This window comes from Bos indicus x Bos taurus, chromosome 16 (assembly GCF_003369695.1).
Source record: "Bos indicus x Bos taurus breed Angus x Brahman F1 hybrid chromosome 16, Bos_hybrid_MaternalHap_v2.0, whole genome shotgun sequence".
Lineage (NCBI taxonomy): Eukaryota > Metazoa > Chordata > Mammalia > Artiodactyla > Bovidae > Bos > Bos indicus x Bos taurus.
Window position 1 is genome coordinate 41,060,081 of NC_040091.1, and position 25,342 is coordinate 41,085,422.

Below are 25,342 nucleotides of genomic sequence, written 5' to 3' on the forward strand. Positions count from 1 at the left end.
GCCTGTAAGCAGTCCTGCTGGGATCTCAGAAGCCACAGGGCCCACGGGAACAAGGTAACTCGTCTTCCCCATCAACGGGGCCTCTTCTGACTGCCCAGCCCAGCTAACCTGCTGCCGGATGTTGGCACAGAAGGCCATGTCGGGGTCCAGCTTGCTGTGGTGGAACAGGTCTGTCTCCTGCAACTCAGCCCGCAGGGCGCTTCCCTTGATCAGGTAGATGTTTGAGATGTAGGGTACATTCCAGACACCCCTAAGGGAGAGAGGGGAAGATGGAGGGGGTCACAGGCAATGGTGTGGAGTCATAGGCTGGGGGTCAGGGGTCAGACGCGGGGGAAGTCACAGGCTGGGAGGGCAGGATGGTGCTGATTTGATTCCCCTACTCTGGGCACATGGCCCCAGGATAATTGTCAGGAAGTCCTTCTGTGTGTCTGACTGCAGTCTTCCTTGCTTCAGTTCAGCAGGAATTTGAGCACAACAAGGACAGGAATACTGGGGGAGGCAAGGCCAGGTGGAAGACAGAGGAGGGTGTCCCCCCATCCTGCAGGTACTCACACACGCCGCCCCTGCACGATGTCCACGTAGTCCTCGGAGCGGGCGTAGTAGCCATCTGCACTCAGTGCCCCCCAGAAGTTCGACCACAGCCTCCCATGGCGGGTCATCAATGGGGCGATAACGTTCCTGGGGAAGGGAGCATCTCAGAGGGAGTCCCTCTGCCTGAGGGGAGGTTGGGGCAGGTCCAGGTGTGGGGAAGGGGAGGGAGAGTGCCTTCAACCTGCAAGGACCTCCCTGGAGTAGGGCCTGGGGTGGGGTCTGGCCCATCTGGTGCCAGCTCCCCCTGCCCCTCACAGAGCAGCCAGGAAAGGCACAGAGGAGGAGGGGTGGGGGTAGGGGGTGGGACAGCTTGGAGCTTGGAGCCAGGAGGTGGAGAACATCCTAGACTAAATCAAGGTAGCCAGGACTTCCCTGGCAGTACAGTGGATAAGAAATCCACCTGCCAATGCAGGAGACACAGGTTCGATCCCTGGTCCAGGAAGGTCCCATATGCCGCAGAGCGACTAAGCCTGAGCACCACAACTACTGAGCCTGTGCTCTAGAGCCCATGAGTCACAACTACTGAGGCTGTGGGGTGCAACTACCGAAGCCCATGCGCCTACAGCCTGTGCTTTGCAATAAGAGAAGCCACTGCAATGAGAAGCCTGTGCACTGCAGAAAGAGTAGCCCTCACTCACCGCAACTAGAGAATGTGTGTGTGTGTGTGTGTGTGTGTGTAAAGACAAGATAGCCAGGCTGGGAACAGCCCAGGGTCACAGGTGAGGCCAATGTGGAGGAGGAGACAGGCAGGGGAGGGGCCCCCACCCCAAGCCCAGACTCGGGTCCAGGGCCATCGTGAGCCCTGAGGGCCTGCCTGCCAGCCGGCCGCGGCCAGCCCACAGCCTCACTTGTTCTGCTCGATCAGCAGCCGCAGGGTTTTGGGCTCAGTCAGGGCCACGTCGGCATCCACGCTGAAGTAGTAAGTGCAGCCACGGTCCTGCCGGCACAAGTCCCTGTGGGGAGGGAACACAGGGTCGTTGGGGTCAGGGTGCTGGTGCCCACCTCCCCACCACCCAGGATCCCTGCACCTGCAGTCCCCATCGCTGCCCACATCTGTCATCACCAGGTACCAGCCAAGGGTCTTTAGGGAGCTCAGGTCAGCCCTGCTGCAGGCTGGCACCAGCCGCCTCGAGGTCCCTCCCGACTCTGAGACCCAACCCCTGGACTACAAAGCTGTCAAGACAAGGCCCAGAGCCTGGCATCTGGCAGCCAGTGCCCTGGAAACCTGGGCATTGGGGAGAGCAGGCCCACAGACGGGTCCCTACACTGCTCTGTGCTATGGGTAAACTGGCTGTGCCTTTCCAGAGGACAGTCTGGCAACCTACACCAAAAGCTTTAAAAATCTCACACTAGGTAAAATCAGTCAGACAGAGAAGACAAATGTCATATGATATCACCTGCATGTGGAATCTAAAAAAATAACACAAACCAACATATTTACAAGACAGAAATAGACTCACAGACATAGAAAATAAAAACACAGTTACTGAAGTGGAAAAGGGGGAAGGGGAAGAGATAAATTAGGAGTATGGGATTAACAGATACACACTAATATACAAAAAATAAACAACAAGGATTTACTGTCCAGCACAGTAAATAATGGCCCCATAGCACCAAGCAGTGTAGGAACCTGCCTGTGGGCCTGCTCTCCCCAGTGCCAAGGCTTTCAGGGCACTGGGTGCCAGATGCCAGAAAGATAATGATATTCAATACCTTGTAATAACCTTTAATAGAAAAGAATCCGAAGTTGTACACCTGAAACTAGCACAATATTGTAAATCAGTAATAGTTAAAATTTTCTTAAAAATCTATGTTCTTTCTGTTTACTGGTGCCAGGCTCAGCAAACTATGGAGCACAGTGCAAATCTAGCCCACTGCCTGAGGTTTTGACCCTTTTCTCTTTTTTTGACTGTGCTATGCGCCATGCGGGATCTTAGTTCCCTGACCAGGGATCGAACTCGTGCCCCTCTGCAGTGGAAGCATGGAGTCTTAACCACTGGACCACTAAAAGAATCCCCAAGAACTTTTGTCAAATTACTTTATTGACGTATAGTTGATTCACAATGCTAATTTCTGCTATAGAGCCAAGTGATTCAGTTGTACATATATATATACACAGACATTTGTTTCATATTCTTTTCCATCATGGTTTATCACAGGATATTGAATATAGTTCCCTGTGCTACACAGTAGGACCTTGTTTTTCCATTCTCTATGTAACAGTTTGCATCTGCTAATCCCAAACTCCCAGTCCATCCCTCTCCCACCCCGTGGCAATCACAAATCTGTAAGAACAGTTTCACATTTCTAAATGGGTGGGGAAAACAAAAATCAAAAGAAGTCATGTGAAAATCATATGAACTTCAAATTTCAGTGTTGATAAAGAAAATGTTATTGGAGCACAGCCACGCTCATTCATGCTCTAATAGCCAGGCTGAGTGGTCACGGCAGAGCCCTCAAAGCCAACTTACGTAGATTTACTAGCTGGTCCTTTATAAGGAGTTTGCCAATCTCGGATCTGCACTTTCTAACTCTTTTATAGTCAACACAAATTAAACTTGTTTATTTCTATGATAAAGGAAAAAAAATCAGAGGCTGTTTCTCCAACTGTCAGCATTTATCTCCTCTGGCCTCCAGTCCTTCCTCTGTCTCTCCTTTGCTTCTCCTTTGCTCAGCCCTCCCCAGGAGCATTGAGGTTGACTCAACGGTTTCCCCATTTGAGAGATGAGAACACCAAGGTCAAGGGAGGGGCAGGACTTGCTGGAGACCACATAGCCTTCTGAACCTCTGTCTTCCCGCCCGGGGCTCCTGATTACACGGCCCCTCCGCCATGACCCTCAACTCACGCGCCCATGTTCCTGGCGTCTGCGTTGGCCACCCGCACCTCGGGGCCCACCAGTTTCACAGACTGGTACTCGTCGCCATGCTCTGCCAGGAACTGCTCCACCTGAGCCTTGTGGTGCTGCTCCTGGGGGCAAAGGGATGGAGGCTGAGGATGAGGCTCCACCCCCTGGGACCACAGTGTCTTCTGCTGCCCCAGGATGCTCCCTCTTATTGCTGGCACATCCCCGGCCACTTGCTGGAACTTGCTCCCTGGAACTCTGCCATCGTCAGACCTTCTGCCTGGAGTGCCCTTCCTGGCCAGCCTCTGATCGTGCGTGCATGCTAAGTCACTCCAGTCGTGTCTGACTCTTTGTGACCCCTGGACTATAGGCCACCAAGCTCCTCCACGCATGGGATTCTCCAAGCAAGAATACTGGAGTGGGCTGCCATTTCCTCAATACTCTCAAACCAGAGATCGAACCTACATTTCTTATGTCTCCTGCATTGGCAGGTGGGTTCTTTACTACTAGTGCCACCTGGGAAGCCAGCCTCTGACCATCCTCCCCTGACTAGACCAGGTCTACAGGCCTCTTAAAAGCCTCTGTCACCAGGACAGCGCCCCTCACCCCACAGGCCCCACATCAGTCACTGATGACCAGTTCTGCTGGTCCCAGGTATGGCCCAGAGTTTGCTATAAAACACTCCAGGTAATGTTCAAACGGCACTTGGAAAAAGTTTATACCTGGAGCCCCTTGCATGGGGAAAAAGGAAGAGCAGGGTGTTTAAAAACAAACCCAGGGTTCGGAGCGAAGCCTGGATCTGCTCCAGTGAGCTGCATGGCCTTGGACAAGTCACTTCACCTGTCTCAGCTTCAGTTTCCTCCCTTGTAAAATGGGAGGGCAATCCTGTCTCCCCATGGGGTCACTGCAAGGAGTTGACAAGTCAGACAAGAGCACACAGTAGGTCCTCAAAGACCATCTGGGACAATTCTCTTTTTCTACACAAAGTCACAATTTATGCGCATGAGGTCTGATGACTCCAGGGAAGCTGGGAGCCTCCCAAGGGCAGGGTCTACAACCTCCTCCTGTTTTCAGGAAGGACAGTTGAATGTCTGTGAGACAGACAAGCTGAGCTGAGTCGGGGCCCACAGGTCCCTGGAGGTGGGGTGCAGACAGTCAGGGCCACGAGGTCTCCGAAGAGGGTGACTATAGACAGGGCAGCTAAGACTCTATGGAAGACAAAGAGCTTTGACAGCAGGCAGGACTTAAGAGCATGTTTGGCTTCTCTCAGCAAAAGCTGAGATGTGGGACTTTATCCTGCTGGAATGGAGAGGCTGGCGAGGCAGGGAGCTCAGAATACTTATTCCAGGCCTGGATTCACAAAGTAGAAGGCCTTCAGGTGCCCCTTGACTCCTCAGAATGTATTATACTCAAGGAATGAAAACCAATTTAACTATCACCAGATCGAATCAGGAAAGACTGGGACTCCTCTGGCGGTCCAGTGGTTAAGACTCAGCACTTCCACTGCATGGGACACAGGTTTGATCCCTGGTCGGGGAACTAAGATCCCACATGTCCTGCAGCTTGGCCAAAAAAAAAAGGGGGGAGGAATGAAAGACTGACTGGAGCAGGAAGGGAAATAACGATAACGACGTCAGCTAAGAGCACCTACTATGTGCTTCCTATTCATCAGGCGCTTGTCTTCATGCTTCAGAGGTCAACTTGTTTAATCCTATGTGGCCAGCACTAATAGTATCCCTATTGAATAGACCTAATAGATGAGAAAACTGAAGCCCAGAGAGGTTGAATAAGATGCCCAAGGTCACACAGCTAATATAAGCAGCGATATTGGGGTTCAAACCCAGCCAGTCTGACTCCAGAGTCAACCCAGTGATTGGGAATACAGCCCACTTCCCACTTCCATCTGACTCAGATAACCCTGGTTTGGTTACTTCCTCAGAGGTCTCAGGGCATCTTGCAAGGGTGGACCCTCGACCCAAACCACATGGTGAGCCCAAGAGCCTGCTACTCACGTGGTTGTGAATGAAAAGCCTCAACCGTTTTTGGGGGTAGTGGAGGCGCAAGAGCCGCTGGAAGAACAGGGACAGGAACGGGGTGGGCTGTTCGATGAACACGCCGACCAGAACAGCAGGCAGAGCTTCATCCTGCAGGGAGAGAGGGCGGCACAAGAGTCCAGCCATGTCCAGCCATGGAGTGGCTGCTGAGCCCTGAGGATGGCCAGAGGGACTAGAAGTCAGAGGCTTTGCAGGACTTAGCAGGAAAGGGGCCTGGGCAGGAGCTCCGAGCAGCGTGTGCAGGGGGCAGGGGACGGGACCAGCAGGGATGCAGCTGGAGGCTGTCTCTACAGGGGACAGGTGCAGTGTGAGTCCAGACTCTAGCCAGGACAGGTTGACAGCACACTGTCAGAGAGCTTGGCTGGCATGAGGTCTGAGATGGACCATGAATGAGGAGTAAGGTTCATGGGATGGGGAGAGGGCTACAAGGGCCCCTGAAGGACCAGGCAGAAGAAACCAGAACTTAGGCTTCCCAGGAAGCCAGAGCCATGTGCAATCTGAGAAGGCTTTCAGGAGGAGGTGCCTGGGTGAGGACGAGGAGGAAGGTGACCGCTTTAGGGCCCACCAGAGATGACAGAGTCTCTTCCAGAACCCCTCCCCTTCTCCCACTCCAAGGACAGAGCCCCGGGGCCCAGCAGCCTCACCCCGACGCCCTTGAGGCTGCGCAGGCCCTCGTCACACACAGCGCACCCCGTCTCGAAGGTCCAGAAGCGCGGGATGTAGTTGCCCAAGTAGTTCAGCTGCAGCTGTCGGGAGACGAGGGATATGACTGAAACCAGGCCAGCCCCACTCCTGCCCCAGCCACCACCAAGGAGGGGGGCCTGCACCCCAGCCCTCTGCCCTCCCAAAGAGGGCAGGAATGTGGCTTTGTTGGGGGCAGGTCTTGGAAAGTATATCCACCCTTGGAGATGACCAAAGCTGGTCTGAGCAGGGCAGAGGGAGGACACAGACTTTGGTGCTGCCTCATCTGTGACCGCCTGTGTATGCTAAGTTGCTTCAGTCGTGTCCGACTCTGTAACCCCATGGACTGTAGCCTGCCAGGCTCCTCTGTCCATGGGATTCTCCAGGCAACAATACTAGAGTGGGTTGCCATGCCCTCCTTCCAGAGGATCATCCCAACCCAGGGTCTGAACCTGCCGCGTCTCCTGCGTCTTCTGCATTGGCAGATGGGTTCTTTACCACTAGTGCCACCTGGAAAGCCCTGTGGACCTCCTGGGAGCGTGTAAAATACAGATTCCTCGGCGCCCCCCCTGCAGACATTTCAAAACTGCAGCTCTTGGGTGGGTGGCGCTAGTGGTAAAGAACCCACCTGCCAATGCAGGAGACACCAGAGATGTGGATTCAATCCCTGAGGGTTGGGAAGATCCCCTGGAGGAGGGCATTGCAACCCACTCCGGTATTCTTTCCTGGAAAATCCCATGGACAGAGGAGCCTGGCAGGCCACAGCCCATGGGGCCACAATGAGGGGGACACAACTGAGCAACTAAGCACACACGCACTTGGGCGGCGTCAGGAAACCTGCATTTAAACACACTCCCCTTCCCCTCCCATCCACCTGATTCTGAAGGAGTGGTTGAGGACCACACTCCTAGAAACCAGTTGGGATCCAGGGGCTTGTCCCTCAAGGGCCAGGGGAGGCTGGCCTGCACCCCTGCCCCTCCTGCAGCTCTGGGAGAACAGGGAACATTCTGTCCTGTTCAGGGCTGGCGAGGCCTCACGCCTTGGTGCAAACATGCAATGTTTGTTGAATGTAGGAACAAGTCTGCCCTGGGGTGGCAGAGTACAGGTGACTCAAGGCAGCCCCGCCTGGGCCTGATGGAGACAGTGCCCCCTCTGTGGTCCAGCACAGACAGACAGGGCATCACTGGCCGTGCGGGTACAGAGAGGCAGCACCATCCTGAACTCAGATGTGAGGACAGAGGCAGTGAGCGTGTCCCACGTAGGTGGCCCCAAACCCAAGGGGAAGCTTGGGGTCACAGTGAGAGCACAACCCCGGATTCTGGACCTCTCCCCCCACGACTCTCCCCTGGGGCTGGGGCCCCTCCCTACCTTGGTGGGCCCGTTGCCATGAATCAGGACTGGGAGGGTGTCGTAGGCCAGGTTCCTCGCTCTCACTTGGCCCATTTCAAACTTGAGCACGACCTCATCTGTGGGTCAGAAAACAGAGACCTGTCCAGCATCAGGCCCAGAGGCCAAGTTCTGGGCTCCGACCCAGACAGTCTGCACATAAGACAGCAGGTAGGACTGCTCTGTCTGACAGTTATAAAATGCAGACGGGCCTTTTCCCAGAGGCCTGAGAAGACGCCTGGCACGGAGGCTTTTTGTGGTGAGTGATCATGTGAGGGGAGCCCCTCTGTGCAAGCCCCTGACCCACCCAAGAAGCAGTCTGGACCCAGCTTCTTAACCGAGGCTCATGAACTCCCAGAACCCACAGACGAAAGGGTGTGATGTCTCTGCACCTCGCTGGGATGGGACCCAGAGCTCTCCTCAGACTCTCAAAGGGGTCCATTTACCCCCATTAAATCACCAATCAACGATCTGGTCCAACTTCTCTTTTCTAAGGGTGGGAAAACAGACGCCCGAGGGTATGTGTTTGTGTCTTGCCTGAGGTCATCCAGCAAAATAGTGGCAAAGCAACGTCATCACCAGCCACTGACTTGGGACCAGGCCAAGAGCATTTGTGGTTTCAAGTGTCAAGCAGCCTCTCTGCTTCCCATGTCATCCATCAACTCCCTGCCCCCAGCTCAGGAAGTCTTCACTTGGGAGGTGGGAGAGCAGGGGAAGGAGGTGAAGTAGGCTCACCTTGAAGGACCAGGGACGCAGGGCAGGGATGGGGTACCCACTGAGTGCATCACCCAGCCCCTCCCAGTCTGAGCCCTGGTGTCCCGCAGGTTCTCTGGACTGACCTTCTGGCCCTCCTTTCTTCATCCCCAAAGAGACATAGCTCTGCCCCCAGAGAAAATCCCAGCACAACAGCTGAGAGGAACCTCCTTGGCTGGAATCCTCATCTCCTTACCACTCCTCTCAGGATCCCCCTCCCTGTCGGGGCTGCTCACCCAAGGCTCCATCCAAATTCTGGAAGATTCGGCAACGGTGGTCCAGGGTGATATTGATCTGCTCCTGTAGGAAAGAGGGCAATGGACTGCACCAGGAACAAGCCCTGGCAGTGGACAGGGCTCCATCACCCAGTGTGGGGAGCCAGCCCTCCCACTTCTGCCACTTCCTCTCCCTCCATCCGCTTTTCCCCGTCACATCAGGGCAGCTAGGATCCCTGGGAAGGCCAGTCAGTGGCCAAGCTGTAGCACCTTTATTTACTGCTGTAGCACCTTTATTCACAAGAACTAGGGACTCTCTGAACTGGATTTACTGCTGTAGCACCTTTATTCACAAGAACTAGGGACTCTCTGAACTGGAAAGAATCTAAGGGGACAGCTGGTTCAACAACAGCCGTTGTGATAACAGATGCTTGTTTAGCACTCAACTGGGTGCCAATCACTATTCTAAGTATTACATGCACACTCATTTAATCCACAGAACATCCTTGTGAGAAAGTATCATCATCATTGCATTTCACAGATTTAAAAACAAGGCACAGAGAGGTTGGATAATTTGCTCAAGGTCATGCAGCTAGTAACTGGCTAAGCTGGCATTGGAAACGGGCAGCCTGGCCCTGAGGTCCATGTTCACGACATAACGCTACTGCTTGCAGATGCGACTATGTCTCAAGGAGCCCTAGGTCAGGCCAAGTGACACTCTAGGCTCAGCCTTCATCCCACAGAGAGCAGCTCTACCATTTTAGACCACAGGCTTCTACTAGCAATGTCACTGGAGGCAGAGGGGAAGGAGAAGGAAGGACTGAGCCAACAAAGATCAAGTTCATAGTTTCCACTGCACAAGTCCAACTGCTTCACTTCATTATTTCATGGATAATAAAAATTGAGACCCAGAGAGGGAAAGTGACTTACCCTTTGTCAGGCAACACAGCATAAATTGGGGTTGAGGGGGTGTGCAGGGCAGAATCCAGGAATACTGACCCTCTCCCCAAGAGTTCCCTAACTTTCCTGCCTGCCCAGAGGACACTGGCTGGCTTTGGGGCTACACCTGCTCGGTTCTACCACCTCCACTCCCCTCAAGGATCCCTGCCTTGAGACAGGCTCAGAGGCCTGGCCTGTGGGGCCCAGGTCCAGTCAAGACCTCATCAGTCCCTTAGAACTCCTCCAAGTTGGGTGGGCCAGGGGCAGCTCAGGCTGTCAGTTCCTTTCATGACCATCCTCACCACCTGCCACGAGGCTGTAAATTCCTCCTCTGCCCGGTTTGAGGGTTCAGGAGGGCAGAAACCCCAACTGTCTCGTTCATTACCTACGCCTGACAGTGTCTCACACACAACTCAGCAAATATCTGCTGGGGCTTCCCTGGTGGCTCAGTGGTTAAGAATCTGCCTACCAGTGCAGGAGACACAGGTTCAATCCCTGATCCAGGAAGACCCCACAGGCCATGGAGCAACTAAGCAGGCGCACCGCAACTATGGAGCCTGTGCGCTAGGGCCTGGGAGCTGCAACCACTGAGCCCACTTGCTGCAACTACTGAAGCCTGAGTGCCCTGGAGCCCAGACTCTGCAGCAAGAGAAGCCACTGCGATGAGAAGCCTGAGCACCAGAACTGGAGAGTAGCCCCCATTCTCTGCAACTAGAGAAAAGCTGGTCCAGCAACAAAGACTCAGGACAGCCGAAAATAAAAAGGTAAATACTATAAATAAAATGTTTTTTAATACCTGCTGAATAAATGAGTGAATCAAAGAATATGTAAGTGGGGTGTCAATGCCCAGCCCAGGGGGTCAAGTCTGGGGGGTAGGGGCTGCTCCCAGTGCAGCCCAGTCTGGGGGATCCAGTGTCAAGATCTCACAGCCCTACCCATTGCTGCTTACCCTCTTCTCTGGGTCCAAGAATATCTTGGTGTAAAAGAGCTGATCGCTGTCGCTGTCCTGGCCTTCCCACTCTGCCACCAGTTTGCTAAGGTTGGGAGCATAACCGATGAAGCCTGGGGGTGGGGGACATATAGACAGACACTCAATTTCTGGCCTCTGAGTCAGGGGCCTCCTCCCAGCCTTCCCTCTCACCCACCTTTCACTTCTTTATTCATAAGCCCTGCCTCCTCTCAGAAGCCCTCCTGGATTGAGGGGAGGTGCTGTCTATAGGCTGGAAACAGCCTATCTGTTAATGCCACTTGGTGACAAGTTCCCACTGAGCCCAGAGAGAAAAATCACTGTTGTCCATTAACCTGCACCAGTTCAGGTCCTGGGCAGCACACAGGAGGGGAATGAATGAGTTACACTGAAGCCCAGGAGTAAAGGGCTGGTGGGGCATAGGTTTGGAGCCCCTTTTCGACAGGTATCCAGGAAACTTGACCCAGAGAAGGGCAGAGGCTGAGCCGAGGTCACACAGTGCAGGAGGGGATAGAGGGAAAAGCCCACATAGCTCCTTAACTACTGTGCAGCCTGGTGGGAGGGGAAGAGAAAAAGCAGGTGGGCAGCCAGGAAAGGGCCCCGCCCCAGAGGACACCTCCACCCCTGGGCCAGGGCCAGGCCATCTGGGCTGCGCTATCTCAGCCAATAGGGAAACAAGGTTGCTGGAGCAGATCCTCCCTTCGTGGCTAGACAGGGGAATCCAGAATAAAATATGGGTTTTATTCTCTGTGCAAGGGGAAGTCACTGAGCAATATGTGTGGACTCGCATCTGTGCTGGATGGAGAATGGACTGGAAGAGGAGAGGCTAGAGGCGGGCAGAGCAGTCAGGGGACTACTGCCCATGCCAGCAGCCCGGAGAGGCGGTGGCCAGGGGTGTGGATGTGAGAGGGCAGACTCCAGAGATCTCTTGGAGTGGGAGTGGTGTGACCTGCTGAAGGTAAGGTGGGGGAGGGGAGGGAGGAATTGGGGGTGACTCCCTGTTTTATCCTGTGCAGATCAGGGGAGCTATTGAATGAGATAAGCAAGACTGCAGTGGAGCTGATTTAAAGGTTAAAAACTCAGGAGTTCTTCTGAGGACTCTGCATTCAGCAGCTCGTGATAGCCATGTGGGATGTCGAGCCAGGGGGTCCTCCCCAAGGCAGTGGATGGACCTCTCTGGAGCCTGCCCTGTCCGCCACACACTGTGCACCCGGGGTCCTCACCTCCAGAGCCCAGGAACCTCTTGCCGTCGGACACCACCGGGTACTTGGCCTCCAGCCTGCGGTCCGGGTAGATGAGCTCCTCGGCCGAGAAGACCACCTGGCTCCTGGCCTGCCGGAACTTCTTCAGGAGCTCTCGGGGCCCCGAGGCAAACACCACATCATAGCTGTGGCCAGAGCCGGGAAAAGATGGAGCAGGGCGGGGAGGAGACGGGGTTGGTAGTGGAGCAGGGGCTCAGGAGGGCACAGGCAGGAGGAGCCCAGGCTTCCCTGGTGGCTCAGATGGTAAAGAATCTGCCTGCAGTGCAGGAGTCCCAGGTTCGATCCCCAGGTCAGGAAGATCCCCTGGAAAAGGGAATGGCTACCCACTCCAGTATCTTTGCCTGGAGAATCCCATGCACAGAGGAGCCTGGTGGGCTATAGGCCACGGGGTTGCAGAGTCAGACACGACTGAGCGACTAACACTTTCCTCCTCCCACGCCTGCCCTGGGCCACATCTAGTAAATAGATCAGCTCTGTTACCTTTGACCCTGCCCATCAAGTTTCCACCCCCTCCCTGGGCAGAGACATGGTCCCCATAATCTGTGACCATTTCACACTCAAAGCATAGCTCAGCGGGCTTCCCTGATGGCTCAGTGGTAAAGAATCCACCTGCAGGAGACACAGGTTCGATCCCTGGTCTGGGAAGATTCCACATGCGACAGAGCAACTAAGTCCACGTGCCACAACTACTGAGCCTGTGCTAGAGCCCAGGAGCCAAAACTACCGAGCCCAAAGAGAAAACTGAGCCCCGTACACCACGACTACTGAAGCCCGAGAGCCCGAGAGCCCGTGCTCAGCAACAAGAGAAGCCACCGTAATGAGAAGCCCCGTGAAATGCAACCAGGGAGTAGCCCCTGCTCATCACAACTAGAGAAAAGCTTGCAACAGCAATGAAGACCCAGTGCAACCAAAAACAAATATATAAAATTATATATACTATATATACATTAAAAGAAGCATAGCTCACCATACCTGGGCAGGTCCCCCCACCCATCTTTTCACCAAGAGTGGAAATGGGTCTTTTCTGGGGTGCATAGATCCCTTAGAACTGTAGGCAACCCTAGCTAGAGTAATCCCCACCTCATCCCTGATGTCCCGGCAGGGCCTCATTCTAGAATATTCTTCTACCTCTCAGATGCCTACCTGTCTGTGAAGAGAATGACCAGGTTCTCCTTGTCGGCGTGCTTCTCCAGGGCTTTCTTCAATAGCCGGACCTTCAGCCCTCCGCCTGCCAACATCGCCTCCCCAGGCCAGTCCTCCCCCAGCCCCAGCGCCTGCAGAGACAGGCCCCTTAACATGGGCTTTTGCTAAAGAGAAACCTGGCCAGCTCAATTTCCAGCCCCACCTGGGCATCTGACAGACCGAGCATCGTGACTTCTATCTGTCCAGCACCTCCCCTCGGCTGTCTCTGCCCCCACCCAGGGAGCCCCCTACCTGGATCTTGTAGTTGAAGAACTGAGCTGAGCGCTTAAAGCGTCGGAACCCCTCGGTCTCCTTCGTAGCCACAGTGAGGACCAAAAGGTTGTCTAGGGACAGAGAAGGGAACAGAGGATGAAGAGAGGTGACGTCAGGAGTGGGTAACTGTGCCCAAAGGGATGTGTCAAATCTCACGGGATGTATCTTCACATCAACCCATCACAGACAAGGGCCCAGGGAGGAAGGGGCACACCTAAGATCACTCCTCAGGTTAATATCAGAGGTGGGACATGACCTGGGTCTCCATCCATCTGGTGACTGACCAACATGGCAGGAAGCGCCCAGGGCAGAGGCATCTGCACCTTGCATTGTGGGACTGGGTCTCTGGATTTGGGGGCAGAGGAAAGGATTCGCTCTGAGTGTTGAACACCAGGAGGACCTCTCTGGCCACTGTCAGACATCAGCCTGGGAACAACCTCCACTCTCCCTGCCTGCACTCAGGGCAGACATTGCTAACTGATCTCAACACATTTTTGTGTTGAGCCTCACTTGGCCTTGGATTCTCCCAACACCATGAGAACCAAGAAGAGTTGGCCTGCAGTAGAAATTCACTTGAAATCCTGGCCTTCGGCCAAGAGTGGCTATGCTACCTTTTTTTTAAAAAAAAAACAAAAACAACACTTTTTAAAATTTTATATTGGAGTATAAGCAATTATCCTGGAATAGGAAATGGCACCCCATTCCAGTATTCTTGCCTGGAAAATTCCATGGGCAGAGGAGCCTGGCAAGCTACAGGCCATGGGGCCGCAAAGAGTCAGGCGTGACTGAGCACATAATTGATTAACAAGGTTGTGATAGTTTCAGGTGGACAGCAAAGGGACTCAGCCACACATATCCATTCTCCCCCAGGTTCCTCTCCCCCAGGCTGCCACACACTGAACAGAGTTCCCTGTGCTAGACAGTAGGTCCTTGTTTGTTATCCGTTTTAAATAGAGCAGTGGGTATATGTCCATCCCAAACTCCCTATCCCTTCCTCCCATCCTTACCCCCAGCAACTGTAAGTTCGTTCTCTAAGTCTGTGAGTCTCTTTCTGAAGTAAGTCAGACAGAGAAGGAAAAATATTCTATGGCATTCCTTATATGTGGAATCTAAAAAGTGATATAAATGAACTTACTTATGCTACCTTTTTAACAAGGAACCACTCTGGACTCTGCAGGGTGGCTTTATCTCTACAACAGAACCTCCTGGAAACTCTCCCACATGCCGTCTCTGGGAGCCCTGGACAAACCATTCCCAGACCATACTTTGAGACTGCATTCTCTGGGAAGTAAAGGCTCTGGGAGTTCCCTGGTGTACTAGTGGTTAGGAGTCTGGGCTTTCACTGCTGAGGCCCAGGTTGAATCTATGGTTGGGAAAAAAACAAAAAACAACTCTGTAGCTGGCTTGGCTAGGCTCCTGGCTCTTTTCCTTACCAACTGCGTGAGCCTGGGCGAGTCCTTAACCTTCTGAGCTGCAGTTTCCCCCTTGTAAAACAGGGGTAATAACCGTACCTGCTTCCCAGGGCTGCTAGACTAATTAAATGAGATCAGGCTCTGGTGGTTCAGACAGTAAAGAATCCACCTGCAATACAGGAGACCTGGGTTCAATCCCTGGGTTGCAAAGATCCCCTGGAGAAGGGAATGGCTACCCACTCCAGTATTCTTGACTGGAGAATTCTTTATGGACGGAGGAACCTGGCGGGCCACAGTCCATGGGGACCCAAAGAGTCAGACATGACTGAGTGACCAACGCTTTCACATTTTTCACTTTCTGTGCTCAGTCATGAGCGCTTTTTCACTTTCACACGCTCAGTCATGTCTGACTCTTTGTGACCCCATGGACTGTAGCCTAGACCCCTCTGTCCATAGGGATTCTCCAGGCAAGAATACTGGAGTGGGTTACCATGCCCTCCTCCAGGGGATCTTTCCAACCCAGGGATCAAACCCAGGTCTCCTGCATTGCAGGTGGATTCTTTACCGTCTGAGCCACCAGGGAAGCTCATTTCACTTCCAGGCCTGGAATATCCTTGTTGGAATGCTGGCACACACTAAGAGCTACTCTTGGTGCTGATCACTGAGAGGCAAACGCCTTGCTCTGGCATTCAGGGTCCCTGCCCACTGGCCTTTGACATCCTCATTCCCTCCACCAAGCAGGCCCTGCTCCTCACCTTGCTGGGCACCTCCCTCCTGCCAGGGCTTTCTCTCTCTGCCCTTTCTCTAACCTTCCTCCCGGTCTCAGGGCCAGTGACACTTCTTCGCTACCCTCCACGTCTATGAAGCCTTCTTGGATTTCTCTTGACCTCTCTCCTGCCCTCAGAGGCAGGACTCCATCATCTGCAGCACTCATCATTGATTCGCTGGGTGAGTCTTATTTCCCTGGGGTCCAGGACCTAGCACTTTTATGGCCACTCCAAGTGGCCAGGCCAGCACAGGTAGGTCAGGCCCTCTCACCCTGACCTCCCCAAGAAGTCAGGAGGAGCCTGGGCTAAAAGAACAAAGGGGCAAAGCCGGCTGAGCCCCCTGCTCTGGGACCAGGCAGCTGGTCCCAGAGCAGGGGGTTGGCGCCAGGCAGCCGGGCCAAGATTGGCAAGAATCCACTGATGGTGGGTCCAGAGACCTGGGACAGAAAAGGGTGGATTCATTAGGCAGGTGTGCAGAGGGGAGGCCTCACCATCTGACCCTGGGGTCCAGAGAAGAGGGGTGTGGCTCACACTCAGGGGAAGGATTCCCCTCAACCCCTCTGGATGGTTAATTCTGCCCCCAGGCAAGGAGAGCCAAAGCCTCAGCTCTCAGGCCTTCTGGTCGACAGCAGGGACTGCTGGGGACAGGAAGAGTGTCACATTTCATGGATGGAAAAAGCCAGTGTGTGCATCTATGTGAGATTCTGGATTCTCTACTGGCAAGGGCTCCTGAAGTCAGGCGGCAGGAGGAGGGGCGGGGGGAAGACTCAGACCCAGTAACCTGCCCAAGGCAGCACAATGATGTGGACGCAGACATCGGGCTCTAAAGGCCCCTATCTTAACTCTGCATGTCCTGCTCAGGCCTGGATTGTGGTCAGGCATCCGTCTCCATCTAAAGAGACAGTCCAGCCAGGCCCTCCCCATATGCCCCCTTCCACCTGCCCAGCCTGTCTCTGCTCAGTTTTCCTTGCCAGGGTCTTGCAAGGGGACCTTACAAATTCTATACTCCTTGGGCAACACAATGTCCACTCTCCTGGCCATGATCGCCCAATACAGGGGGTCCCAAACCTGCCTGCATATTAGCATCACAAAGGAGGTTGTGAAATCTACACTCCTGGGTCCCAGGACCAGCAATCTGAGATGGAGCCAGGAGGCTGGACTGGATTCATCCTCCACTTCCCTGGTGATTTCTGATGTCAGCCATATTTAGAAACCTCTGGTTCCACCCATCCCCTGGTCTTCTGACTCTAGGCTCCAATGCAGGGCCTGGGAGGCTGATGTTGTTCAGTTGCTCAGTTGTGTCCGACTCTCTGTGACCCCATGGACTGCAGTAGGCCAGGATTCTCTCTCCTTTACCATTTCCCAGAGTTTGCTCAAACTCTTGTCCATTGAATCAGTGATGCCATCCAAGCATCTCATCCTCTGTCGTTCCCCTCCTCCTCTTGCCTTCAATCTTTCCCAGCATCAAGGTCTTTTCTAATGAGTCGGCTCTTCACATCAAGTAGCCAAGTATAGGCATTTTAGCCTCAGCATCAGTCCTTCCAATGAATATTCAGGGTTGATTTTTTGTAGGATGGACTGGATAGGACCACCCATCCCCTGGTCCTCTGACTCTAGGCTCCCGTGCAGGGGCTTGGGAGGTGGTTCACAGCAAGAGAACTCAAGGCAGGCTCCTGCCCTACGGGACCCTGGCACCAGCTCTCAACATCCCCAGGAAACTGCCCTGATGAATCCAACCAGCACCCTATTCTTTTGTCCTGCCTGCAAAACTTGCTCCTTCCCCAGACCACCTCCAAGAAGCCCTTCTCAATCTCATCCCCTTATCCATCGGTCCTCAGCTCAAGCAGTCTCAGTGTGCCCAGCAGGTGCAGTACCAGTACAAACCTGCTCGCCCTCCCTTTGTCATGCTGAGCCCAACATGTCTGTTTCCTCGGTGCCCCTCCCCCTCTCCAAGGCTGGGACTGAGTGTGACTTGGGCCTGATGTGCAGAGTGTGGCCTGCGGAGCCCTGTGGGAAGTGACTAGTAGGCACTAGCACCAGCTGAGCCTTGACTCAATGCCATGAACTGCCTGAGGCGTGTCACATCTGTTATCGAACTTAACCATCAACATCTTAAGCGGGGACTTTTCTGGTGGTCCAGTGGTTAAGAATCCTCCTGCCAATGCTGGGGACACAGGTTTGATCTTGGTCTGGGAAGATCTCTCATGCTGCAAGGCAACTAAGCCCGTGCACCAGAACTACTGAGCCTGCACTCCAGGGCCTGTGCTCCATGACGAAAGAAGCCACCGCAAGGAGAAGCCCACTCGCCGCAACTCGAGAAAAGCCTACAGGCAGCCATGAAGATCCAGCACAGCCAATTAAATAATTTTTTAAAAAACCATCCTATGTGATAGGTGATATTTCTACTCTCCTTCTTATAGGTGAAGAAACTGAGGCACAGAGAAGCTACATAACCTGCCCAAGGTCACAGAACCTTGAAGTATAGGACAGGAATGAGCTGGAATCCCACACGTCCATGCCCTTCACCTCCCTGTCCAAGATCCTGGAATGCTGGGAATCCCAGCTGCCGGCTGAATCCAGCCTTTCCAGCCGCCTTCTCTCAGGCCTCCCCAGCATGGGCACCCGGCTCCAGTCACGCGGTAAGGTCTCTTACCAATTCACCGCGCAGCCAGAGCTCTGGGCAGCTCACAGGGTAACAACGTGGAGGATTTGCCATCCATGAACACCAGGGACCCGCCCACCTGCTTGCTGTCTGGTCCAGCCAGCTGCCACGGGCTGAGGCCAAGGCCCACGTGAGGCCGGCCATCCAGGGCTCTCGGTCCCCTTGACCTGCTGCTCCAAGTCCAGCAGTGGTTTCCCTGGAAAGATGATGACCCATGATCCAGGGTCAGCAGAGATAAACCAGACAGCAGAGCGGAGTGGCAAACTGCGAAAGACAGACTGCTGGGAGAGTAACTTAAACTCTCTGCGCCTCTGTTTTCCTATCTGCAAAATGGGAGTAGTAACAATAGTATCAGGGAATTCCTCGGCAGTCCAGCAATGGTTAGAACTTTTCGCTTTCACTGCTGAAGGTCCAAGTTCAATCCCTGGTCACAGAACTAAGATCTTGCAAGCTGTACAGCGCAGCTAGGAAAAAAAATCACCTTCCTCCAGAGACTCTTGTGAGGATTGAATGAGCTTGGCTGGGGAGTCCCAGGAGTTTTTGTCATAGGGAACCTCCCCTAACAGAGGGAGCTGTGCTGGGGGGACCAGGATGGAGGGGAGCTGCCTTCCTGAGAGCAAGAATGACCGGAAAGGCTGAGCCAGGGGCTTGCAGGAGTGCAGACATCTCTCTGGGATCCTAAGAGAAGGCTGAGGATTCAGGCCAGTTCAGCTGTGCTCCATGGTATGCCAACTCCTCGCCCCAAGCAATGCCAGCCCAGGCAAGGGGGCAGACGGTCTGTGTGTCTTGGATTTCAAGGTGTGGTCAGGACACACCCGGTCTGCTCCCTAGGGAGGTGGAAATGAATGAAAACTCCTCCCCCGTCCCCAACGCCCACCTGAGGCTGGAACGGAAGCAGAGCCGGGAAATGGGGATTCCCAGGGCCAGAGCCAACCCTGCCTCTCCCCAGAGGTATGGCCTCCCACTCACACCCTTAGGTCTCCTCAGACTCCCCCCTCCCAACACACACACACACACACCAACCAGCTGGGTCTGCCTGCTTCTCCATTTCCCACTGTTCCACAGCAGGGCTTGAAGCTCCCACCCGAGCCTAGCTGGTAATCCTGGAGCCTCAGACTACGGGGCTCAGGCTTGTCCTCCCTTCTCCGTGGCCAGATGAAGGCCTGCAGGGAAAGGCGTGAGCCCGGGAAGAAGGGAGAGGGAAAAAAGGCAGAAAGGACAGGGCTGCCTCTGGGGACTCTCCTGCTCCCTCAGCTATGTGCAAATTTGCTTGTTTGGATCCTGCTTTATTGAAAGCCTTTTCTGGTCCCCCCCATCAGTCTGGGGGCTCCCCCAGGAGGGGGCAATGTCTCTTCCCTCAGGCACAGAGGGCTCTGTATCCCCCACCAGATTGGGTGTCCACTGCGGTGAGGAGCTCTGTGTCTTCCCGCCTCAGACTGGGAGCACCCTGAAAGTGAGAACCATCCATCTTTCCCTCCCTGTGTCGAATCCTTGGGTGTTTGAAGGGTGGACAAGCTCTTGAGAGAATCTCCACCCTACCGCCCAAGCCCCAAACAGCAAGTTCCTGGCCCCACTTCAGGCCTCGCTGGACCCCCAAGGGACATCTGGCCCAGTGCCTGCGCCTGCCCCATGGAACTTTCCTCTGCAGCTGCACCATCTTGGCCACCTGGTGCTGGGCTGGGTGTCCCTGCCCAGCCAGGGGAAGGAAGGAGCTGGCCTCGACGGGAGGCCAGTAGGCAGCTTGAGCAAGGCCTAGAGAAAAAACTTCCATCCTCCGCTGTCTTCTTAGCCAGCAGACTGAGGGGTCTCAACCAGCTGGGTCTGGGAGAGCTGGAGAGACTCCTCCTAGCAGCATCTCCCAACAAGGACACCCCTCTAGCCAAAAGTAGGGGTCAGCAGGATCAAGCAGAAGGTCTGAGTTGCAGTCAATGACGCCACCTCCAACCAGCTGTGGCAACCTGAGACCAAGGGGTCTAACCTTTTAGGGAACTCAGTCTTTCCAACTGCAAAATGGGCCCAATGATTACTTACGCTATCAAAAAGGTCTGAATGGAGCAAGGGAAGCACAGGGCAGCCACTTGAGAGCAGCCTGATGTTGGCCACATGTCTGGGGACCTGCTTATCTACCAGGTGCTTTACCTGGATTATCTCAGCAACACCCAGAATCCTTCACACTCTGTGGAGGCTGCCTTGCACCTACTCTGGCCCCTCTCATCTCCTGCTGGGGCCTTGTCCTCAATTTGGTCTCTCCAACTCACCCCCCTGGGCTTCATCATAGGTGGCTGGGGTTTCTCTCCTGGGATGGTCTGAAGTGGAGGGAGCCTACATCAGTAGAAGCAGAAGGAAGAGAGACTCAGGGGGTAAAAAGGCCAGCAACTAGACCCCGGCCACAGGCCCTTTGCACATACCACCAGCCCAGCCGTGTGCTTAGCATCGCCCTCACCGGATTTTTTGATGGGTCTTACTGTCCTGGGTACTCCACAAAGTAGCACTGGGCACAAGAAAGAAAATGCCTTGATGGCCTGGGCATTGAGCTGAACTCTCCCCAACAGGGCTCAACCCATGGAATCCCTGTTCGAGCTCTGGGACTGAGGTATGTTCACTCCTGTTTTGCAGGCTAGAACACCAAGCTTCACGGAGATGAAGCAACACTGCTTCCCCATGGGAGACATGCAGCCTTGGGCAGACCCTGACACAAAGGAAGTAGTCAAGAAACGGTGGTTCCCACCCCTTCTCCTGGCCCAAGTCTGCTAAACTACCATCCTGTGTTCGCAGGTTCTCTTGGAGGGTGGACCAAGGAGAACAGGGATGATGGAGGCTGTGGGCAGTCTGGCTCTGCTTCGCTGGGCTTGCCTCCACAGCCTTCAGTGTCCTCCTGGGGGCTCTCAGATGCTCACTGGGCAGGTGGTCCAGGTAGAGCTGAGGAGGAGTGTAGCACCCACTTGGGATGGTGGGACACCTTGAAATCCAGTCTGCCTTTTGTAGGAGCACTAGACCCGGAATCCAGCAGATCTGAGACCTACCACTCCAAGGCTGGACCTCCCTGGGCAGTCACTGCACCTGTCTGGGCCCCAGTTTCCTCATGGGCAACCCAGACAGAGTTAAGACCCACCTGGCAGGGGCAGAGCAAACCACAGAGGACACAGGCAAGTACCAACGGTTCTGGCATTTGAGCCACCCCTTCCACCCCCAACCCTGCCCAGGGGCCCCTCACTCCATGGTTGTGAGCCCTAGGTGTGAATCCAGGTTCCAAAGTCCACAAGCAGAATGACCTTGGGCAAGTGAGTCAACTCTAGAGCCTCAGTTTGCCCAGCTGGAAAATGGGAATAATAGAAGGATGGGCTTCAGCTTGGGATCGGCTTAACTGATGTCTGACCCGTGGCCAGTGCTCCATACATGGTAGCTACTGTTCTTATTATTATGAGGGCTATTATTATTTGACCCTTCGGGTACTGAACGTCTGGACTTCGGCCATTCTTCCCCTCCAGCGGCATGAAAGTGGGAACCACAACCCTAAGAGGGGAAGTGACTTGTCCAAGTCACCAGCGAGTCAGGGAACCAGCAGCCTGAACCCAGAAACCCTCGGAAGCCCAGGACTTCCCTACAGACCGCTCCTAACGGAGGCAGCCCCTAGACCAGCCCTCCTGCCCCCATCCTCCCGCTCCAGCCCCTAATGCCTCCCTCCCGCACCCCACCTCCCCAGCCCAGAGCCCTCACCCTCCGGCTTGGCGTCACCCTTCGTTTCGGCTAGAAGCAGCCAGCCCAACGGGGCCAGGAGCAGCAGGAGCCGCATGGTTGGGGTCTGGGAACGTCCAGCCGGTCCAGCGGCGCTCGCAGGCTGGAAACTTCGCGATGGGGTAGGCGATCCCCCTGCCACGCACTGGGCCCGCCCCGGGGGCGGTGTCGCGCCGCGCGGCCTGGGGGCAGGGTTTCCTGCAGACTAGCCCGTACCCGCTGTCTCTCCGAGTCCAGGCAGCTCCCTGCGGCCTGTTCCCGCGGCTCCCGGGTCCTTCCGCCGCCGCTCTGCTCCTTCTCGTCTCTCGGGGCTTCATTCCGACCGGGAAAAGGAGGCGAGACGGGGCGAGGCAACAGTTTCTATACCTAGGACCCTGCGCCAAGCCTTGATGGTAACGATCAATGTGAGCCTCGGTTTCCACGCTTGAAAAGTGGGGTTTACGATGGCCGCTATGCATTGGATCTTGCACGGGTTCGTGACATTGTTATCAGTGGGGCACTTAGAACAGCCCCGTGATAAGCTCTCAGTACATCTCAGCCCTTCAGATTTCATTAGTCCTTGTTCAAAGCGAAAGTGGGCGTGAGGGTCTGAGCCTGGAGTAGGCGAGGCCCGCAGGAATGTGTTCCGAGGCACCCACACCCTTGCGAACCCTCCTGGCTGCTGGACGGACATGTAGAAAGCGCATCTCCGACCCACAATAAGGGCTCACTTACTCTGCCTGTCTCTGGGAGGTAAAGGGAACCTCTGAGCCTAGGAAGGTCTTGTCCCTGAGGTCATTGTTGAATGAATGAATGAATGAAATTGTTTACCGTCTTTCACAGAAGTGAGTGCTTCAAGCATGTGGGACTGCTTCAGCATGAGGAATACACCACTGATAGAATGTCATGAGGGGAAAGCAGTATATACACTATGATCCCACTCAGCAAAAATATATCCTTACAGATATGATGCTGAAAGAAAATGGCAGTCAAACGTTTACTGTCGTAATTTCCAGCTTGTGGGAACACGTGTATGTTATTCCCAGGTAGTTTTTATTTTCTTTTTTATATTTTTCATTGTTTTTAGAATCATTTTACAATGAATATATACTATTTGTACAATACAAACAAAGTCAACACATTATTTATCTATGTATTATTTATTTGACCTCGCCAGGTCTTAGTTGCAGCACATGTGATCGTCAACGATCATTCTCGCAGCACGCACTCTAGTTTCAGCATGTGCACTCTGTCTGTGGCCTGTGGGATCTAGTTCCCCAACCAGGAATCGAACCTGGGCACCTTCATTAGGAGCTCTGTCTTAGCGACTGGACTACCAGGGAATCCAACATGTTCTTTTAGAAAGTAGGCACAGTCCCTGGGAACCTGGGAGATCATCTCATTGTACAGAGATTCACTCGTGGTAAAGATGATAAAAATGAAGGCCAGGGGCCCCGGCAGCAAGCTCAAGGTCAAAAGGCAAGTGAAGGGAGGCATGCGTGCCAACCAGGTCCTCTGCCAGCCAAATGGGACCTGGGAACCCATGGCGGGGAGTTTCTGCAGCTGGGGACAGGACTTGATGCCAGGATCCACCGGATGTTTTTTGAATTCAGGAGGATGCAGGCTGAAATTCCAGCTCCTTCGAGGAGGAAATGGAAGGATAAGCAGAGCGGAAGAGAAGGAGCATGTGTTGACTGGCTCAGTTTTCAAAGCTCTGGCTCATGCCCCGTTCCCCAGAGCCCTGCCACTTGGGCAGTATTGCCCCTGTTTGTGAAATGAGGAAACCAGAGCTCAGAGAAGTGGAGCAACTTGCTCAAAGTCACACAGCTGACGTGGGATCACAGAAAGGGAGGCAACTTTTCTCTAACTTCCCTTTTGCTCGGGCTCAAGAAGAATCTCGATGATGGTGATGTACTCTGGACAGAAAAAAATCCTAGGGCAGTGGGGTTCCCAGAGTCATTGCAAATCAGTAGGGGAAATCAATCTTGGAGGCTGGTGGCCTCCCCTGGAGAAAGGATCACCCTGGTAAAGCCTGCTCCACTTCCCCAGTTTCGATCCATTCTTCTCTCCCCACAACCCCCTTCACTAAATTGCTGAAATTTGAACTCGGTCCAAGCGTCATCGGAAAGGAAGGCCTGTATCTTTAAGCAGCCAAGGGTGGCAGCCACCCAGATGTTACTCCCAGTACGTGCTGCACGTGTTGTGCACATTTAAAGGAACAGGACTCTGCTTTTCTGGGAAGGTACAGAAAGGATACAGAAGGTACAGAAAGGTACAGAAGGTACAGAAAGTTGCAAGGAGTCACGCAAAAGAGACACGACTGAGCGACTTCACGTTCACGTTCAGGTTCACGTTCACAGAAAGGATAGCTGGGCTAGAGGGCGGTGATCTGGTGCCACAAGAGGCTTTTCTCCCTTTCATTCTCTGCTTTTATCCATTTTTATCATTTCTTTTGTTGACCCGAGGAGGTGTGATAGTCTCAGTGAACAGCTATTCTCTGTGTTTTCAGCCGATTCTCAGCCTCCACCCCCTTCACAGCCATCAGCTAGTCCCACTGGTACCTGCTCCTTTTAATAATAATAATAATGATAGTAATAGAATTTCCAAGCTGTTTCCTTAAATGAAAAAAGTAATATGCTAAGTCCCACTGGCTTCCACTCCCTTTAATAATAATAATAGAATTTCCAAGCTGTTCTCGTAAATGAAAAAAGTAATATGCAAGTGTATATCATATGCTATAATTTCTGTGAAGGAAAAAATATAGATCTCTGTCTATATATTTGTTAGTGAATAGAGTTTCTGGAAAAGTATCCAAGGAACAAGAAGCAGTGGTTCCACCTAGGAAGAGGAACTAACTAGCTGGAGCTCCCGGAAAGAGGAAGACTTAAAGTCCACGCTTCACCCTTTTGTATATTTTGAATTTTGTATCGTGTACGTGTGTTTTCTGTTTCCTAGCCAAATAAATAAATAATGAGTGTTATTTTTTGAGTCTGTGTATGTGTGTGTGTGTGTGTTAGTCAGTCAGTTGTGTCTGACTCTTTGCAACCCCATGAACTGTAGCCCTTCCAGCCTCCTCTGTCCATGAGATTCTCCAGGCAAGAATACTGGAGTGAGTTGCCATGCCACTCTCAAGGGGATCTTTCCTGATCCAGGGATCATACCAGTGTCTCCTGCATCACAGGCAGATTCTTTACTGCTGAGCCACTGGGAAACATATTTTAAGCCAGGCAAAATGCTAAATGTTTAACTTGTTTGTCCAGCTTAAGTCTCAGACAAATACAGTGCTGTCTTATGATCCCGATTTTATGGATGGAGAAATCGAGGCCCAAGGAAGTTAGTTGACTTGCTAGCAAGGGGCAAGGCCAAGCAAGATTCAAAACCCAGGTAGCCTCATGCCAGGGTCCTCACTCTTTTTTTTTTTTAATTTACTTTTAACTGCGCTGGATCTTTGTTGCTGCATGCTGGCTTTCTCTAGTTGAAGCAAGAGGGGGCTACTCTTTGTTGTGGTCCATGGGCTTCTCATTGCAGTGACTTCTTCTGTTGTGGAGCATGGGCTCCAGAGCCTCAGGCTTCAGTAGTTGTGACTCACTGGCTTCATTGCCCCAAAGTATGTAGGATCTTCTGGACCAGGGATAAAACCC

General features: G+C 53.5%; 1 protein-coding gene and 1 long non-coding RNA gene across 2 annotated transcripts in view; one reads left to right on the plus strand and one right to left on the minus strand.

The window, feature by feature from the left end:
• The window catches only part of PLOD1 (procollagen-lysine,2-oxoglutarate 5-dioxygenase 1), a 29,662-nt gene extending 7,704 nt beyond the window's left edge, over positions 1-21,958 (minus strand). The window contains exons 1-13 of the mRNA XM_027564881.1: positions 21,705-21,958; positions 13,126-13,217; positions 12,835-12,965; positions 11,653-11,816; positions 10,412-10,524; positions 8,545-8,608; positions 7,538-7,635; positions 6,133-6,234; positions 5,447-5,578; positions 3,438-3,559; positions 1,440-1,544; positions 553-678; positions 109-250 (exon numbers count right to left, since the gene is read on the minus strand). Of these exons, the coding sequence (XP_027420682.1) occupies positions 109-250; positions 553-678; positions 1,440-1,544; positions 3,438-3,559; positions 5,447-5,578; positions 6,133-6,234; positions 7,538-7,635; positions 8,545-8,608; positions 10,412-10,524; positions 11,653-11,816; positions 12,835-12,965; positions 13,126-13,217; positions 21,705-21,780 (1,467 nt within the window). The 5' untranslated portion in view covers positions 21,781-21,958. The remainder of the gene's footprint in view (positions 1-108; positions 251-552; positions 679-1,439; positions 1,545-3,437; positions 3,560-5,446; positions 5,579-6,132; positions 6,235-7,537; positions 7,636-8,544; positions 8,609-10,411; positions 10,525-11,652; positions 11,817-12,834; positions 12,966-13,125; positions 13,218-21,704) is intronic.
• An 87-nt stretch (positions 21,959-22,045) lies between these two features.
• On the plus strand, positions 22,046-24,681 carry LOC113906562. Its single transcript, XR_003514922.1, has 2 exons — positions 22,046-22,114; positions 24,489-24,681. It is a non-coding gene; the product is annotated as an uncharacterized LOC113906562 (long non-coding RNA).
• Positions 24,682-25,342: the final 661 nt, after the last annotated feature.